General features: G+C 41.6%; 2 protein-coding genes across 2 annotated transcripts; both read right to left on the bottom strand.

Annotated features, from left to right (window-relative positions):
* Positions 1 to 7,922: 7,922 nt before the first annotated feature.
* On the bottom strand, positions 7,923 to 8,900 carry LOC133133463 (olfactory receptor 1D2-like). Its single transcript, XM_061249559.1, has one exon. It carries the CDS (start codon positions 8,898 to 8,900, stop codon positions 7,923 to 7,925), a length of 978 nt encoding a protein of 325 aa, XP_061105543.1.
* Positions 8,901 to 18,014: 9,114 nt separating this feature from the next.
* LOC133133462 (olfactory receptor 52B2-like) lies at positions 18,015 to 18,992 on the bottom strand. Its single transcript, XM_061249558.1, has one exon. The coding sequence runs from the start codon at positions 18,990 to 18,992 to the stop codon at positions 18,015 to 18,017; it is 978 nt and encodes a 325-aa protein (XP_061105542.1).
* Between the last annotated feature and the right edge of the window lie 2,055 nt (positions 18,993 to 21,047).

Raw genomic sequence — 21,047 nt, 5'->3', positions numbered from 1 at the left:
TAAGCACAAGAAGAACATGGTCATTTTATTACAAAGCTATTTCTGGCATAATGTGGATTAAGGTAGATAGAAAAAGTATGCATTTATATACCGCCTTTAACCAATGCGCTGCATAATTAATGCTTCTCATTCACACCAACGGCAATTGGCTGCCATTCAGCCTGGTATTGACCATCTTCAGTGTATCATATTGCAGGTTTAGCGCTTCCATTTTCGAGTACCACTATGCACTTTCCAGTTTTCCTGTGTTGGAAACATCGGTTTCACATATATGTCGAAGCTAAGCGCGTAGAAACATTCACGGTCAGGCCTGACATCTACATTAATTTCGCAAGAAACTGAGTAGAATTAGGGCGGTAGGAAAACGCTACTCACCAGTTTCCTCAGCATGAGTTAGTGTGTTGAAACAGGTTTGTCGAATGCGCTTCTCCTGTCAAACTTCTGAATTTATCTCCTGGTGTATGTGTAAATGCGCCTGCTTAGGAAGACTTTTGGGACACCAATTAAAATCTGTAACTGACCTCCATTGGCTGCCAAATGTAGGATAATCCCTTTGGAACGTAAAGAGACATTAATGAGTTAACAGTTAAGTTGTATTTTGGCATTGAACACAGTCTTATCCTTGTTTGTTTCATATATTTTTTTGTTTTGTTTTATTGGTGTCATTATTATTGTTATTGATTAAGGTATTATTATTATTATTATTATTATTATTATTATTATTATTATTATTATTATTATTATTATTACAACTACTTCTGCTACTTTTATTTCCCGTATTATATTTGTAGGGGAGACCTGGGCACAAACCAATAGGGGGCATGTTGTAACACCTGGATTTTGCGCTGTTGCATTTGAGTACAATTATGGGTTTGCTTTTAATGATGTATTGTAGCCACCCGTTTCTCGTGTGAGTGGCACGCCGATTTGAAAACATAATCAAGAGTTATTAACAAATCTGTGCACCCTGAAAGTCTGATGATTTGTGAACGTTGAATATTCCATGTGTGCCGTGTAGTTATTCGGTCCTATTTAACACTCGCTCTTATGTATTTATGTATTACATATTAATGTTGCCATATGCGGGAATCTACACAAAATATTGAATATTTCTACAGGACAATTCTCAGATGAAAAATGTTAACGGTAAGAAATGCTGAATTCACCAACCTTTGACTTAAAAGTTTGTATGAAAAGACAACCTTGTATTAAAAGCATTTTCCTGTCCATTTCCCGACATTTCAGACGCTGTTGTTACACATGTTACACATGGCCTCAGTCAGACCTTTAGCCTTGCTCTCTAGAACCCTAAATCTAAGTCCCCCGACTTCAGACTCCTCTGCTGACAATTAGGGCTGCTCATTTGCTCTGAACCTCATATTTTTCCTCTTACGGGCGGTCTTGCTACCACCTCAATGGCGTGTGCGAGGGGTTAACAATGCATTCCTGCCTAACCCCTCTTCTGTCAATCTCTCATCAGGCGGGCCCAAGGCTGGGTCCTCGACACCGTATGTATATAATTTGGGGAAAATTATATATACAGTTGGATAATTTCGTTTGTAAGTTTTTAATTCTATTACTACAGTCCCATCGGTCGTGATGAATGCAATATTTTAAAGTATTCCTGCAGTGTTTTATCCATAAATAACACTACTTACAGTTTTTTACAATCGTTTTCACACTTGTCTCAATACCATGTCCACTTTTTCAAAACACTTAACACATTCACCATATCATTAGACGATATGAACTAAACTGTGGATATTTTTGCATTGCTTTCATACTAAAGGCATTCAATCACCACTTCTTCCAAAATTCATGAATACCTCTCTCAGTCAGTGTTCACTACCAGCAAAAGTTTGTACAAATACAGCAGATTTTGCAGACATTTAGATACTCTGTTCAAAACAGTTAACTTTCAGTTCAAAACCCAATAAAATTCTGATCATTGTGGAAGGAAATATGCTGTATTTTGGCAGATAAATGAAACTATATGCTTGAAATACGAAAGACAGATCATTCTGATTTGAGCAGAAAGTATATTCAGTTTATTCTATTTTTTTTGTTACCATCTATACAAAAGTGATCATACTTGCATTGAAATGTGCACGTATATAGGTTAAATATAGATGTAGTTGTCACTGAAGAGATTTTTCCACTATTACTGCTGTATATGTACTGCTGAAACACCTGGCTGTCATTTCAGTGAACAACCTACCCAGGTGTTTGTTGTTTGTGCCCCGTTACCACATATACAAAAGGGGCCACCTTTGGATTGGCATTTGCATTCTTTAGCCTTGGTGGGGAAAATGGATGCAGCCAGAGGTAGAGGAAGAAGACATTGTGGAAGAGCAAGAACAGTTGTGTCTGATGAAATCAGAGCCACAGTCATTGATCATGTGGTAAATCATGGTCTGTCCCTGAGGGAATCAGGTTGAGGGTTCAACCAAACATGCCTAGATCCACAGTGGCTTCAATAGTGAGGATTTTCAGGCAAACCAACAGGTACTATACAGTATTTACAGCATTCTGACTGAAGGAGTTCAATTGATGTGTATATTACAGCAGTACTGTGATTTGAGAAGTTGTCGAGGACCCGGCCCTAGGCCCCCCTGATGAGAGATTGACGGGGGATGGGTTAGAAAGGAATGCATTGTTAACCCCTTGCACACGCCATCGAGGTGGTAGTAAGAACGCCCGTAAGAAGAAAAATATGTGGTTCAGAGAATGAGCAGCCATACTTGTCAGTAGAGGAGTCTGAAGTCGGGGGACTTAGATTTAGGGTTTTAAGGAGCAAGGTTAAAGTTCTGACTGAGAATACCCCAACCCTACAGGGGAGGGGCACAATGCCTGGCTAAAGAAAAACAAAAATAAGGAAAACGGAAGGGATGTCAATACCGAAAGAAAATTAATGATTAATGGCGGATAATTTACACTCAGCTATTGGCTGGATGTCCTTTGTAGATCCCTTAAGGCGCCACAAAAAGGGGCACCTGAAGAGGGTGTTGAGATGGTGGCAGGCTTTAACGTCTGGCTTGCATGAGATCAAAGTTTGGAGGAAGTCAAGGAGAGATTATGAAACTGACACAGACACCAGTGATGAATAGGTTCATTAAAAACAACATAAGGGCTAGTGTTTTTCCACTCGTATATTAAGATGGTGGAAATTCCCAAACCAGAGGGGCCCATGAAATAAAATATTGGGGACAGTTCTTTTGAGGTATGAGAAAATGACAATTGGAAAAACAGAAATAATTAATATGGTCATTAAAAAACAGGTTATATAAGAGATAAATGTCTTCCCGCTTGACATAATGGGGGCATTTCTTATCAAAAAAGGTACACTTTTGTATGCAAAAAAGATATATAAGGAATAAGCTTTTAGACCTTAGAGCGGGATCCCAGAATTTGGCTTCAATAGCATCAGGCTAAGAGAAATACGCAACAACATAATCGCAGACAAGAACATATTTCCAAACATTGACAGTGTAAGCACTACAACCATTTCAAGAGTGCTACAGAAACATCAGATCAGGATGAAACACTGTCCCCTTTGACAGGAACTCTGAGGGTGTCAAGGAACTCAGGTACCAATATGAAGTTTATGAAGGTATATGTGAAGGCCTAGGACCACCACCCACATGTCACTTCTAGATGCAATGGCTGCTGGGTGTATGGACATAACAGTGGAACACATCCAGGGCTGGATAAGGCACGCAAAAAGATGTTTTCCTCGGTGTATAGCAAGAGATAACATTCGGAGTGATGTTGATAAAAATCTATGGCCAAATGCCATAGGACAGGATGGATGGACCAGGCCAACAGTAGACTTTTGATACTGATAGGCAGACAATATAAGTGCAAATTACTGTATATAGTGAAAATATTAGTTTTTGGGATGTATTTGTTATTGATTGTAATGTATTTTGAGTAATTGATTGTATTGTATTTTTCTTTTCTGAATTACAGTATATTGCACTGTGAGAACAAACTACTGTAAAAAATACTGTAAACCCTCTGAAGAATACTGTTGCTTTTGTGATTTGTTTCTTTATCATATATTGTTTTACATTGCACAGTAAAACATGTTATTCTGGGTTTCCAATATAGTAAAACTTTCATTCATTTACAGTTTACTGTAAATTTACCACACTCAGTCATGACATCTATTGTGAGAGGCAAACCAACAGATCAAAAGTTTCTTTAGCTGCTTGGCTTGAAATATTAGAGGAAAGGGAAACACATAATATATGTATTTAGCAATGCTCCAAGCTGTTTGTGTTTTGTAGTTCATTGAACATTGAGCGACAAAGTAGTCTTATGGGAGAAAGCATATGCTATAGTTATGGCAGCATGAGTCACTTTTGGGTGAAATATTAAGTGTTTTGGTGGTTGAAGTGCATTTTGCACCAAAAGTTAACTGATGTGCTCAGGTGCGTGTTTCAAAAGCACACTGTGTGAAGAGTTTTGAAAAAGTGGACATGGTATTGAGTGTGAAAACAATTGTAAAAAACTGTAATACATAACGCGTAACAGTCGCTGCCTGGAGTGCATACTACTTAATAAGCTATCCCTGAAGCAACCGCCTAAGTGATAGTTCTGGGAAGTAAACAACTTTAGTAAGGTATACCTTAGAGAGTCTTCGTAAAGCGCTAAGGGACACCGTTATCGGGAAACGCACCCCTGCTTTATGTTAGCATTTTACCTCCCAATCTTAAATCTATGGACAACTCATCATCGAAATGTAGAATTTTGCTTTCGAAAATAATGAGATGAACACTATCTAAATATCAAAAGGCTGATCAGTTAAAAACGAAATCAAATCAATATTTATTGTAACCATACATTGATTCTCTTAAGCACAGTGTCCTGCAGTTTTATAAGAAAAGTGACTGGTAGGTTGTTCCAAACATACTGGAGAACTTGCCACAGTTCTTCTGCAGACCTTTGCAATCTCTCTGGTTTCTACCTCTCCAGGTAATCCCAGACTGTCTTCATCAAGTAGCTACCTGATGATGGTTTATTACCTAATACATGCCCTCATTTAACAACATACAAAACAGTGTCCAACATTTAATATTTTGGAAGATTACTGTTTAGCTATATTCTGCTGACACACCAAAGCAGAAAACAAAAATAGACATCCAAGACCAAATTCATGTAACAAAACAAATCTTGGTGTTTTCAGACTCTGTACACTCACTGAAAACTTAATTAGGCATTTATTGGACTTATTTTTTCTTTCTGGTTTTCTGCTGCTGAAGCCTTTGTACTTAGAGGTTTGACACATTATGTGTTCAGAGATGCTGTTCTGCACACTACTGTTGTAATGTGTGGTTATTTGAATTACTGTCACCTTCCTGTCCGCTTTTACCAGTCTGGCCCTTCTCCTCTGACCTCTGCTGTTCACTGGATGTTTTTCCTTTTCGCTGCCACCAATAATCATTCCACAATCAAAATCACAATCAATCAAAAACATTTTTCCCAATTCTGACATTTGGTTAAAATTGCAGTTCAACCTCTTGACCATGTCTGCATGCTTTTATGCATTTAATTGCTGCCACATGATTGGCTGGTGAAATATTTGCATTAACAAGCTGGTGTACAGTTGTACCCAATAATATGCTCACTTGAGTGTATACTTCTGTACGTCATACTTTTGTAAGGTTGGTCTGGACCACTCTTAGCTATACCTTATCGAGGTTGTCTGCTCACTCCGCTAGTGGCCAGCACTGTTCCGATCGAAAGCCTCTGAAATCAGCTGTTTAAGGTAGTTACGTATCGATCTGCAATATGTAGCTATAATAATTATACAGTTGTAGTTGGCAAATAATGTTGCTAAAATAGCACATTAATGGGAGTGTTATCATGCAAATAATAAAATTGTACATTACGAAGGATGCATGTTGCACTTTACTGAACATGTTGCCTAGTTGCCTTTTAAATGATATTCATAAACTGACGATTTCCAACTCTCTCTGTGGGCTACAGCGATGTTTGACCATAGTTCTTTCTTTGTTTTGTTGGGCAGCGTTATCCTAAAACTGGAAAATAATGTTTCTTACAATCATGTTTCTTAGTGTCACGTACAGAATGTATACTTAGCTAAGAACGTTTCGGGAAACACCCTGAAACATTAAGGGAGAGCTAAAGGTACAATTTACAAACGACGTACCGTTAAAACGCTTCGGGAAACGCAGCCCAGTTCATTCACCTTCAACAATTGTACATTTACCCGCAGGTGGAGGGCACTAGCCATGAGCAAGGTTATCTCCTAAATTGCTCTATAAGTACGTTCTACATGAAACTGCAGTTATTTTTTATGTCGGTCTGCTGAATGCCAAAATGCAATGTAAATTGTGACCTCAGTTGCCTCAAATGTAAATATTTCCACGCGCAGACATTCGACAATGCTCTGTTTAAAGCAAGATGTTGTCCACCAGTTCGACCAATACTGTTCTCACGAAAGATACATTTATGTCCTACGAGGCATGTTTCACACAGATGTTTTTTTAATAACGGTGGTATGCTATTATCGTCGATAATGCTCTGTGTACTTGCCTATGACAGGCTAATTGTCATATGTTTCCCCCTGAGGCATAGTTCTATCAACACTCCCGTACGCATGGTCTGGATTTTAGCGATGGTGTGGTTGTTAATTGTGATTCATGCCGACAGGGAAGTGAGTCAGGCTTAGAACTACATATAGACACAGACATCGCATTTTTTGAGATGCACCTGTATATAGGCTACCCATGGAGCGAGTTACTGCTTTTATGAAACGGCTACCAAATACCATAATATAGATATTATTGACACACTACAATTAAAAACGTTTTTATTGACAATGGCCGGGTTTCCCGATAAAGAACGTTCTTAAGAGATAAGAAGGCCCTTAAGAACGCTCCGGACCCTTCTTACAAAGCCTTCTTACGAAAGATCATCTTAGGCTAAGAAGGTGTTTCGGGAAACGCGTTTGCTTCTTAAGAAGGTCCTTAAGAACTTTCTTAGCTTAAGAACGTTCTTAAAGCGTTCGGGAAACGCGGCCAATGTCATCATAAGGACAATTTACAAGAAAAGAGTTTCTGCTGCTAGCATATTTTCTATGCAACGTTAGTAAACCCTAATGTTGTTCTGCCAAACTTAGCTAGTTAGCTTGCAAGAACCTTGAATGAGAAAACAATTGCTATTTTATCCCTGCCATCAACCAATAAAATTGCGAGAATTGTCCGACCCGTTTAATGAACATGAATACACACAAATAAGTACATACACACAAAAAATAATGTGGTTAAATTATCACAAACATTTGCTTACAGTTCCATCAATTACACGCACATGAAATTGCCCAAAGGACACCAAGGCGTCAAGTTCACGAGAGTCCGGAAATATAATCCGTATGATTGGTACATATATACTTAAAAAGCAGTTCCTTGTGAAGGCAGTCATGATTGAAAAGCCATGTGGGTATCAGAGAATGACTGCTGACCAACTAAAAAATAACTTCTGTATTTTCATGTTTATTATTTCTTCGGAGATATGAACACAAACACAATAGGGTTTTTTGTTTGTCCTGTAATGGACCAGATTCAACGTTTCGGAGGTCGGAGAAAAAGAAGACAACCGTTTATATTGCATCGCATGAACCGATGAAGGAACGTCATGTTGCAGGTATAACCAATGCATTTAGATTCTGTTGAGAAGATACCGGTCGAGATAAACTTGTTTTTAAGCTTTCAATTTAGTGCATGCTTAAACGTCACCCGGATTGAATGTTTCACTGCTGTAGTAGTGGTGGTTGGGGGTCTCCTGTTTCCAAGAAAATACAATTCAACTTCACAACACTGGCCAGCAGGTATACGTGTCAACTGAGTCGAAAGACCACGGTCTACAAATAAATTGATTGACTATCACCTTGAGGACTACGTCTGTCGTTCCCACACTGCTACTTTGACTTTATGAAGCATAGCCAGTATTCTTCTCCTGATATCTTTGGTTGACAGGGAATACACAATGGGGTTCATACAGGAAGGGATGCTGGAAGATAATGACAAGTTCACCATTCTGACGTTTGGATCTACGTGGTATAAGAAAAGATTTGTAATGTACAACGTTGTGGTCGGCACATAGAAAATCGCCACAAGAATGAGATGTTCTGTGCACGTTGAAAGTGCTTTGTACCTGCTCTCCACATTTTTCATTCTAAACACGGCTCTCAAAATACAGGCATAAGACCCGATTATTAAACTAAGAGGCCCGAACATATTCAGTACACTCAGGGTAGATGCGGTGATCCACTGCAGTGTATAGTCACTGCACGCTAGAGTGTACACGCTCGCGTACTGACAGACAAAGCCGTGCACAGTGAATGAATCACAGAAATACAATTTTGTCAACAACAAAGCCAAGAACATGATGATGCCTACAGAGTACAACCAAACAATCGCTAAAATACTGATCATTCTCGTGGGAGTGTTGATCGAATTATGCCTCAGTGGGAAACATATCGCAATTAGCCTGTCATAAGCAAGTACAGTGAGGGAATATGATTCTAATGTTATAAAACAATAATAAAAAAATATCTGTGTCAAACATGCATTGTAGGACATGAAGGTATTTTTTGTAAGAAAAGTATTGATCGTACTAGGAATAAAGGATGTGCTACATATCAAATCGACAACGCCTAAATTTGCCACCGCAATGTACTTTGGAGTGTGTAGGCGATGATCCATCCAAATAATGGCAACAATAAGGCAGTTGAACAAAACTGTTACAATATAAATGAAGCATAGGAAAATTATATATAAATGAGCAAACTTTAAATCCGTAAACCCGATAACGTAAAATCCCGCTGGTCTAATGATAGAGTGGTTTGTGGTTAAAGTGGTTATAATTCCCATTGCACACTAGTGGCGTTCAGAACTTCCGCCTGACTGCTTTTCCTCTGGGCCCTGAGAGAGAAACAGATGAATGGAAGTCAATGAAAACATACCACCAAGTAACAATTTAGGTCTATGTCCTGTAGCCCAGTGGTTCCCAAACTTGGTCCTGGAATACCCTGCGCTTGCTGGTTTTGTGAGGAATAAAATTCCCAAGGTCATATTATTCTTATTGTGCTTTATTGCAAACAATTCATACATTTTGCAGAAAAATTGCATAAAGAGTAGTACATAATATTTTAACTGATGAAATTAAAGGTAGGCAAAAGTGTGGACATCTGGCCACCAAAACTAACCATTTGGAAGAAGGCAAATTTAAGGCAAAGCTAATGTTAACAAGGCAAACCTGCATTTTGTTGATACGTTTATGTGGAAAAAATGACACAAAATACATGTCAAACGAATTAAATGAAACACATGTTCAACTGCCTAATTAAGGGCTCTACTAATTAACCTCCTTATTTGTTACCGCTGCTTATGTAATTGTTCGCAAGATATGCAAGCTCAATAAGCACAAGAAGAACATGGTCATTTTATTACAAAGCTATTTCTGGCATAATGTGGATTAAGGTATATAGAAAAAGTATGCATTTATATACCGCCTTTAACCAATGCGCTGCATAATTAATCCTTCTCATTCACACCAACGGCAATTGGCTGCCATTCAGCCTGGTATTGACCATCTTCAGTGTATCATATTGCAGGTTTAGCGCTTCCATTTTCGAGTACCACTATGCACTTTCCAGTTTTCCTGTGTTGGAAACATCGGTTTCACATATATGTCGAAGCTAAGCGCGTAGAAACATTCACGGTCAGGCCTGACATCTACATTAATTGCGAAAGAAACTGAGTAGAATTAGGGCGGTAGGAAAACGCTACTCACCAGTTTCCTCAGCATGAGTTAGTGTGTTGAAACAGGTTTGTCGAATGCGCTTCTCCTGTCAAATTTCTGAATTTATCTCCTGGTGTATGTGTAAATGCGCCTGCTTAGGAAGACTTTTGGGACACCAATTAAAATCTGTAACTGACCTCCATTGGCTGCCAAATGTAGGATAATCCCTTTGGAACGTAAAGAGACATTAATGAGTTAACAGTTAAGTTGTATTTTGGCATTGAACACAGTCTTATCCTTGTTTGTTTCATATATTTTTTTGTTTTGTTTTATTGGTGTCATTATTATTGTTATTGATTAGGGTATTCTTATTATTATTATTATTATTATTATTATTATTATTATTATTATTACAACTACTTCTGCTACTTTTATTTCCAGTATTATATTTGTAGGGGAGACCTGGGCACAAACCAATAGGGGGCATGTTGTAACACCTGGATTTTGCGCTGTTGCATTTGAGTACAATTATGGGTTTGCTTTTAATGATGTATTGTAGCCACCCGTTTCTCGTGTGAGTGGCACGCCGATTTGAAAACATAATCAAGAGTTATTAACAAATCTGTGCACCCTGAAAGTCTGATGATTTGTGAACGTTGAATATTCCATGTGTGCCATGTAGTTATTCGGTCCTATTTAACACTCGCTCTTATGTATTTATGTAATACATATTAATGTTGCCGGCGGCACGGATGGTGCAGTGGGTAGCACTGCCGCCTCACAGCAAGGAGGTCCTGGGTTCGAATCCCCGTCGGCCGGGGCCTCTCTGTGCGGAGTTTGCATGTTCTCCCCGTGTCTGCGTGGGTTTCCTCCGGGTACTCCGGTTTCCTCCCACAGTCCAAAGACATGCAAGTTAGGCTGATTGGAGAGTCTAAATTGCCCGTAGGTATGAGTGTGTGAGTGAATGGTGTGTGTGCCCTGTGATGGACTGGCGACCTGTCCAGGGTGTATTCCTGCCTTTCGCCCCAATGTATGCTGGGATAGGCTCCAGCCCCCCTGCGACCCTGATCAGGATAAGCAGGTTCAGATAATGGATGGATGGATGGATGGATATTAATGTTGCCATATGCGGGAATCTACACAAAATATCGAATATTTCTACAGGACAATTCTCAGATGAAAAATGTTAACGGTAAGAAATGCTGAATTCACCAACCTTTGACTTATAAGTTTGTATGAAAAGACAAGCTTGTATTAAAAGCATTTTCCTGTCCATTTCCCGAAATTTCAGACGCTGATGTTACACATGTTACACATGGCCTCAGTCAGACCTTTAGCCTTGCTCTCTAGAACCCTAAATCTAAGTCCCCCGACTTCAGACTCCTCTGCTGACAATTAGGGCTGCTCATTAGCTCTGAACCTCATATTTTTCCTCTTACGGGCGTTCTTGCTACCACCTCAATGGCGTGTGCGAGGGGTTAACAATGCATTCCTGCCTAACCCCTCTTCTGTCAATCTCTCATCAGGCGGTATATAATTTGGGGAAAATTATATATATAGTTGGATAATTTCGTTTGTAAGTTTTTAATTCTATTACTACAGTCCCATCGGTCGTGATGAATGCAATATTTTAAAGTATTCCTGCAGTGTTTTATCCATAAATAACACTACTTAATACATAACGCGTAACAGTCGCTGCCTGGAGTGCATACTACTTAATAAGCCATCCCTGAAGCAACCGCCTAAGTGATAGTTCTGGGAAGTAAACAACTTTAGTAAGGTATACGCTTAGAGAGTCTTCGAAAAGCGCTAAGGGACACCGTTATCGGGAAACGCACCCCCTGTCCGAGCTCCTCACCCTATCTCTAAGGCTGAGCCCGGCCACCCTACGGAGGAAGCTCATTTCGGCTGCTTGTATACGCGATCTCGTTCTTTCGGTCACTACCCAAAGCTTGTGACCATAGGTGAGGGTTGGGACGTAGATCGACCAGTAAATCGAGAGCTTCGCCTTCCGGCTCAGCTCCTTCTTCACCACAACGGTCCGGTGCAACGCCCGCATTACTGCTGACGCTGCACCGATCCGCCTGTCGATCTCACGCTCCCTTCTACCCTCACTCGTGAACAAGACCCCGAGATACTTGAACTCCTTCACTTGGGGCAAAGACTCGTTCCCAACCCGGAGGGAGCAATCCACCGTTTTCCGGCAGAGAACCATGGTCTCGGACTTGGAGGTGCGGACTCTCATCCCGGCCGCTTCACACTCGGCTGCAAACCGCTCCAGTGCGTGCTGAAGGTCACGGTCCGATGAAGCCAGCAGAACCACATCATCCGCAAAAAGCAGAGATGCGATTCTGAGGTCACCAATCCGGACACTCTCCTCACCTCGGCTGCGCCTTGGGATCCTGTCCATGAATACCACAAACAGAACCGGTGACAAGGGGCAACCTTGGCGGAGTCCAACACCCACCGGAAACGTGTTTGACTTTGTGCCGAGAATGCGGACACAGCTCTCACTTTGGTTATACAGGGACCTGATGGCTCGTAACAACGGCCCTGGTACCCCATACTCCCGCAGTACACCCCACAGGGTTCCCCGGGGGACATGGTCGAAAGCCTTCTCCAAGTCCACAAAGCACATGTGGGCTGGATGGGCAAACTCCCATGACCCCGCCAGCAACCCTGCCAAGGTAAAGAGCTGGTCCACTGTTCCACGGCCAGGACGGAAGCCACATTGCTCCTCCTGAATCCGAGGTTCGACCGTCGGTCAGAGCCTCCTTTCCAGTACCCTTGAGTAAGCTTTCCCAGGGAGGCTGAGAAGTGTGATACCCCGGTAATTGGAGCACACCCTCCGGTCCCCCTTCTTGAAAATGGGGACCACCACCCCGGTCTGCCACTCTACAGGTACTGTCCCCGATCTCCACGCGACACTGAAGAGACATGTCAGCCAAGACAGCCCAACAATGTCCAGAGCCTTCAGCATCTCAGGGCGAATCTCATCTACACCCGGCGACTTGCCACTGAGGAGCTTTTTGACTACCTCAGCAACTACCGCCAGGGATATAGGTGCAGATTCCCCCGAGTCTTCAGGCTCTGCCTCTTCCACAGAGGACGTGTTGTTCGGGTTCAGGAGCTCCTCGAAGTGCTCTTTCCACCGCCCGACAATATCCCCAGTCCGGGTCAGCAGTTCTCCTCCCCTGCTGAAAACAGCCTGAGACAAGCCCTGCTTTCCCTTTCTGAGTCGTCGGATGGTTTGCCAGAACTTCCTCGAGGCCAACCGAAAGTCCTTCTCCATAGCCTCCCCGAACTCCTCCCATACCCGGGTTTTTGCTTCAGCGACTGCCGAAGCTGCAGCCCTTCTGGCCACCCGGTACCTGTCTGCTGCTTCAGGGGACCCCCGGGCCAGCCAAGCCCGAAAGGCCTCCTTCTTCAGCTTGACGGCCTCCCTCACCGCTGGTGTCCACCAGCGGGTTCTTGGGTTGCCGCCCCGACAGGCACCGATTACCTTCTGGCCACAGCTCCTGCTTGCCGCCTCTGCAATGGAGGCTTTGAACATGGCCCACTCGGACTCCATGTCCCCAGCTTCCCCCAGGATGCGTGAGAAATTCTTCCGGAGGTGGGAGTTGAAGACCTCGCGAACAGGGGCCTCCGCCAGACGTTCCCAGTTCACCCTCACAACACGTTTGGGTTTACCGGGTCTGTCAGGCAGCCTCCCCGGCCACTTGATCCAACTCACCACCAGGTGGTGATCAGTTGACAGCTCTGCTCCTCTCTTCACCCGAGTGTCCAAGACATACGGCCGCAGGTCTGATGATACGACCACAAAGTCGATCATCGATCTTTGGCCTAAGGTGCTCTGGTACCAAGTACACTTATGAGCTACCCTATGCTCGAACATGGTGTTTGTTATCGACAATCCATGACCAGCACAGAAGTCCAATAACAAAACACCGCTTGGGATCAGATCAGGCAGGCCGTTCCTCCCAATCACCCCCCTCCAGGTTTCTCCGTCATTGCCCACGTGAGCGTTGAAGTCGCCCAGCAGAACTATGGAGTCTCCGGGTGGCACCCTTTCCAGGATGCCACCCAGTGACTCCAAGAAGGCCGGATACTCTGAACTGCCATTTGGTGCATACGCACAAATGACAGTCAGAGCCTTCCCCCCAGCGACACGTAGTCGCAGAGAGGCGACCCTCTCGTTCCCCGGGTGGAACTCCAACACAGTGGCACTCAGCCGGTGGCTTGTGAGTATCCCCACACCCGCCCGGCGCCTCTCACCTTGAGCAACTCCAGAAAAGAACAGAGTCCAGCCCCTCTCCAGGAGTTTGGTTCCGGAACCAGTACTGTGCGTGGAGGTGAGCCCAACTATATCTAGTTGGTACCGCTCCGCCTCCCGCACTAGCTCCGGTTCCTTCCCCACCAGAGAGGTGACGTTCCACGTCCCCAGAACCAGTCTGCGACACCGAGGATCAGCACGCCCGGATCCCCGCCTTTGCCTACTGCCCGTTGGGCAAAGCACCCGACTCCGATGCCGACCCCTGCAGGTGGTGAGCCCACAGGGCGGCGACCCCACGTGACCAGTTCGGGCTGTGCCCGGCCGGGCCCCATGGGATAAGGCCCGGCCACCAGACGCTCGCCGGCGAGCTCCCCTCCCGGGTCTGGCTCCAGCAGGGGGCCCCGGTTTCCCTTTTCCGGGCGAGGTAACTGGGTCTTTGTGTGGCCGTGTCATGGGAGTCTTTGAATCGCTCTTAGTCCGGCCCCTCCCCCGGGACCAATTTGCCTTGGGAGACCCTACTGGGGGCTAACAGTGCCCCCGACAACCTAGCTCCCAGGATCACCGGGACACACAAACCCCTCCACCACGTTAAGGTGGCGATTCCTCGGAGGGGCCTCGGATGAACACTATCTAAATAAACACTTTATCCTAAATAAATCAGTTAAAAACGAAATCAAATCAATATTTATTGTAACCATACATTGATTATCTTAAGCACAGTGTCCTGCAGTTTTATAAGAAAAGTGACTGGTAGGTTGTTCCAAACATACTGGAGAACTTGCCACAGTTCTTCTGCAGACCTTTGCAATCTCTCTGGTTTCTACCTCTCCAGGTAATCCCAGACTGTCTTCATCAAGTAGCTACCTGATGATGGTTTATTACCTAATACATGCCCTCATTTAACAACATACAAAACAGTGTCCAACATTTAATATTTTGGAAGATTACCGTTTCGCTATATTCTGCTGACACACCAAAGCAGAAAACAAAAATAGACATCCAAGACCAAATTCATGTAACAAAACAAATCTTGGTGTGTTCAGACTCTGTACACTCACTGAAAACTTAATTAGGTATTTATTGGACTTATTTTTTCTTTCTGGTTTAATGCTGCTGAAGCCTTGGTACTTAGAGGTTTGAAACATTGTGTGTTCAGAGATGCTGTTCTGCACACTACTGTTGTAATGTGTGGTTATTTGAATTACTGTCACCTTCCTGTCCGCTTTTACCAGTCTGGCCCTTCTCCTCTGACCTCTGCTGTTCACTGGATGTTTTTTCCTTTTCGCTGCCACCAATAATCATTCTACAATCAAAATCACAATCAAAAACATATTTCCCATTTCTGACATTTGGTTAAAATTGCAGTTCAACCTCTTGACCATGTCTGCATGCTTTTATGCATTTAGTTGCTGCCAAATGATTGGCTGGTGAAATATTTGCATTAACAAGCTGGTGTACAGTTGTACCCAATAATATGCTCACTTGAGTGTATTCTTCAGTACGTCATACTTTTGTAAGGTTGGTTTGGACCACTCTTAGCTATACCTTATCGAGGTTGTCTGCTCACTCCGCTAGTGGCCACCACTGTTCCGATCGAAAGCCTCTGAAATCAGCTGTTGAAGGTAGTTACGTATCGATCTGCAATATGTAGCTAAAATAATTATACAGTTGTAGTTGGCAAATAATGTTGCTAAAATAGCATATTAATGGGAGTGTTATCATGCAAATAATAAAATTGTACATTACGAAGGATGCATGTTGCACTTTACTGAACATGTTGCCTAATTGCCTTTTAAATGATATTCATAAACTGACGATTTCCAACTCTCTCTGTGGGCTACAGCGATGTTTGACCATAGTTCTTTCTTTGTTTTGTTGGGAAGCGTTATCCTAAAACTGGAAAATAATGTTTCTTACAATCATGTTTCTTAGTGTCACGTACAGAATGTATACTTAGCTAAGAACGTTTCGGGAAACACCCTGAAACATTAAGGGAGAGCTAAAGGTACAATTTACAAACGACGTACCGTTAAAACGCTTCGGGAAACGCAGCCAAGTTCATTGACCTTGAACAATTGTACATTTACCCACAGGTGTAGGGCACTAGCCATGAGCAAGGTTATCTCCTAAATTGCTCTATAAGTACGTTCTACATGAAACTGCAGTTATTTTTATGTCGGTCTGCTAAATGGCAAAATGCAATGTAAATTGTGACCTTAGTTGCCTCAAATGTAAATATTTCCACGCGCTGACAGTCGACAATGCTCCGTTTAAAGCAGGATGTTGTCCACCGCCAGTTTCAGCTCACTAACCGCTCAGTGTATTCCAACATGAATTCCGGTATTACCCAGAAGGAAATCAGCGTGCGCTTTTTTAAAGAAATGTCATCGATGCTCGGAAAATACACTTTTTTTCCACTGGTCGGGTCAATGTAAGGTTGGTTCCTTCATTGCTTGGGGGGACTCTGCTTCCAACGCAGAGTGGTGGGTGGTGAGTTCCAAGCTGGGCTACTGACAATTTACGATTATAAAGATGCTCATTTACAATTAATTTTCCTCGGCTTCGTTTATACAGTAACGGTTTTGTGCAATTCGTTTCTCCTTTCCATGATATGGACGGACCATAGGCTACACACTCCGAAGTACATTGCGGTTGCTAATTTAGGGGCTGTGGACATGGTGATCACTACATCCTTTATTCCTAGTTCGATCAATACTGTTCTCACGAAAGATACATTTATGTCCAACGATGCATGTTTCACACAGATGTTTTTTAATAACGGTGGTTTGCTACTAACGCCGATAATGCTCAGTGTACTTGCCTATAACAGGCTAATTGTCATATGTTTCCCCCTGAGGCATAGTTCTATCAACACTCCCGTACGCATGGTCTGGATTTTAGCGATGGTGTGGTTGTTAATTGTGATTCATGCCGACAGGGAAGTGACTCAGGCTTAGAACTACATAAAGACACAGACATCACATTTTTTGAGATGCACCTGTATATAGGCTACCCATGGAGTGAGTTACTGCTTTTATGAAACGGCTACCAAATACGATAATATAGATATTATTGACACACTACAATTAAAAACGTTTTTATTGACAATGCCATTACAAGGACAATTTACAAGAAAATAGTTTCTGCTGCCAGCATATAGTGCCAGCCAGTTAGTAAACCCTAACGTTGTTCTGCCAAACTTAGCTAGTTAGCTTGCAAGAACCTTGAATGAGAAAACAATTGTTATTTTATCACTGCCATCAACCAATAAAATTGCGAGAATTGTCCGACCCGTAAAAATGAACATGAATAAACACAAATAAATACATACACACAAAAAAATAATGTGGTTAAATTATCACAAACAATTGCTTACAGTTCCATCAATTACACGCACATTAAATTGCCCAAAGGACACCAAGGTGTCAAGTTCACGAGAGTCCGGAAATATAATCCGTATGATTCGTACATATATACTTAAAAAGCAGTTCCTTGTGAAGGCAGTCATGATTGAAAAGCCATGTGGGTATCAGAGAATGACTGCTGACCAACTAAAAAATAACTTCTGTATTTTCATGTTTATTATTTCTTCGGAGACATGGGCACAAACACATAAGGTTTTATTTTTGTCCTGTAATGGACCAGTTTCAACGTTTCGGAGGTCGGAGAAAAAGAAGACAACCGTTTATATTGCATCGCATGAACCGATGAAGGAACGTCATGTTGCAGGTATAACCAATTAATTTAGATTCTGTTGAGAAGATACCGGTAGAGATAAACTTGTTTTTAAGCTTTCAATTTAGTGCATGCTTAAACGTCACCCGGATTGAATGTATCACTGCTGTAGTAGTGGTGGTTCGGGGTCTCCTGTTTCCAATTCAACTTCATAACACTGGACAGAAGGTATACATGCCAACTGAGTCGAAAGACCAAGGCCTACAAATAAATCGATTGACTATCACCATGAGGACTACGTCTGTCGTTCCCACAGTGCTACTTTGACTTTATGAAGCATCGCCAGTATTCTTCTCCTGATATCTTTGGTTGACAGGGAATACACAATGGGGTTCATACAGGAAGGGATGCTGGAAGATAATGACAAGTTCACTATTCTGACGTTTGGATCTATGTGGTATAAGAAAAGTTTTGTCATGTACAACGTTGTGGTCGGCACATAGAAAATCGCCACAAGAATGAGATGTTCTGTGCACGTTGAAAGTGCTTTGTACCTGTTCTCCACATTTTTCATTCTAAACACGGCTCTCAAAATACAGGCATAAGACACGATTATTAAACTAAGAGGCCCGAACAGATTCAGTACACTCAGGGTAGATGCGCTGATCCACTGCAGTGTATAGTCACTGCACGATTGAGTGTACACGCTCGAGTACTCACAGACAAAGTCGTGCACAGTGAATGAATCACAGAAATACAATTTTGTCAACGACAAAACCAAGAACACCATGAGGCCTACAGAGTACAACCAAACAATCGCTAAAATACTGATCATTCTCGTGGGAGTGTTGATCGAATTATGCCTCAGTGGGAAACATATCGCAATCAGCCTGTCATAAGCAAGTACAGTGAGGGAATATGACTCTAATATTATAAAACAGTAATAAAAAAATATCTGTGTCAAACATGCATTGTAGGACATGAAGGTATTTTTTGTAAGAAAAGTATTGATCGTACTAGGAATAAAGGATGTGCTACATATCAAATCGACAACGCCTAAATTTGCCACCGCAATGTACTTTGGAGTGTGTAGGCGATGATCCATCCATATAATGGCAACAATAAGGCAGTTGAACAAAACTGTTACAATATAAATGAAGCATAGGAAAATTATATATAAATGAGCAAACTTTAAATCCGTAAACCCGATAACGTAAAATCCCGCTGGTCTAATGATAGAGTGGTTTGTGGTTAAATTGGTTAGAATTCCCATTGCACACTAGTGGCGTTCAGAACTTCCGCCTGACTGCTTTTCCTCTGGGCCCTGAGAGAGAAACAGATGAATGGAAGTCAATGAAAACATACAACCAAGTAACAATTTATGTCTATGACCTGTAGCCCAGGGGTTCCTAAACTTGGTCCTGGAATACCCTGTGCTTGCTGGTTTTGTGAGGAATGAAATTCCCAAGGTCATATTATTCTTATTGTGCTTTATTGCAAACAATTCATACATTTTGCAGAAAAATTGCATAAAGAGTAGTACATAATTTTTTAACTGATGAAATTAAAGGTAGGCAAAAGTGTGGACATCTGGCCACCAAAACTAACCATTTGGAAGAAGGCAAATTTAAGGCAAAGCTAATGTTAACAAGGCAAACCTGCTTTTGGTTATACGTTTATGTGGAAAAAATGACACAAAATACATGTCAAACGAATTAAATGAAACACATGTTCAACTGCCTAATTAAGGGCTCTACTAATTAACCTCCCTATTTGTTACCGCTGCTTATGTAATTGTTCGCAAGACATGCAAGCGCAATAAGCACAAGAAGAACATGGTCATTTTATTACAAAGCTATTTCTGGCATAATGTGGATTAAGGTATATAGAAAAAGCATGCATTTATATATCGCCTTTATCCAATGCGCTGCATAATTAATGCTTCTCATTCACACCAACGGCGATTGGCTGCCATTCAGCCCGGTATTGACCATCTTCAGTGTATCATGTTGCAGGTTTAGCGCTTCCATTTTCGAGTACCACTATGCACTTTCCATTTTTCCTGTATTGGAAACATCGGTTTCACATATATGTCGAAGCTAAGCGCGTAGAAACATTCACGGTCAGACCTGACATCTACATTAATTGCAAAGAAACTGAGTAGAATTAGGGCGGTAGGAAAACGCTACTCACCAGTTTTCCTCAGCATGAGTTAGTGTGTTGAAACAGGTTTGTCGAATGCGCTTCTCCTGTCAAACTTCTGAATTTATCTCCTGGTGTGTGTGTAAATGCGCCTGCTTAGGAAGACTTTTGGGACACCAATTAAAATCTGTAACTGACCTCCATTGGCTGCCAAATGTAGGATAATCCCTTTGGAACGTAAAGAGACATTAATGAGTTTACAGTTAAGTTGTATTTTGGCATTGAACACAGTCTTATCCTTGTTTGTTTCATATATTTTTTCGTTTTGTTTTATTGGTGTCATTATTATTGTTATTGATTAAGGTATTATTATCATTATTAGTAGTAGTAGCATTATTATTATTATTATTATTATTATTATTATTATTATGATTATGATGATGATTATTATTATTATTATTATTATTATTATTATTATTATTATTATTATTATTATCATTATTATAACTACTTCTGCTACTTTTATTTACAGTATTATATTTGTAAGGGAGACCTGGGCACAAACCAATAGGGGGCATGTTGTAACACCTGGATTTTGCGCTGTTGGATTTGAGTACAATTATGGGTTTTCTTTTAATGACGTATTGTAGCCACCCGTTTCTCGTGTGAGTGGCACACCGATTTGAAAACATAATCAAGAGTTATTAACAAATCTGTGCACCCTGGAAGTTTGATGATTTGTGAACGTTGAATATTCCATGTGTACCATGTAGTTATTCGGTCCTATTTAACACTCGCTCTTATGTATTTATGTATTACATATTAATGTTGCCATATGCGGGAATCTACACAAAATATCGAATATTTCTACAGGACAATTCTCAGATGAAAAATGTTAACGGTAAGAAATGCTGAATTCACCAACCTTTGACTTAAAAGGTTGTATGAAAAGACAACCTTGTTTTAAAAGCATTTTCCTGTCCATTTCCCGAAATTTCAGACGCTGTTTAAACTTGCCCCATAGCCGGGGCATGTTGGGACAGTTTCTCTCCTCTCGCTGCTTTCGACTGAACGTAATATCTGCATTTCGTTTGCTGTGAAGCTGTGGGACGCTTATTTCTTAGTTTTTTCCCGCCATATCTTATGTAAAATAAATGAATAAATAAATGTTGTTTTCGTGTTGGTG

This window comes from Conger conger, chromosome 7 (assembly GCF_963514075.1).
Source record: "Conger conger chromosome 7, fConCon1.1, whole genome shotgun sequence".
NCBI lineage: Eukaryota > Metazoa > Chordata > Actinopteri > Anguilliformes > Congridae > Conger > Conger conger.
This window is presented reverse-complemented; position numbering and strand designations above follow the sequence as displayed.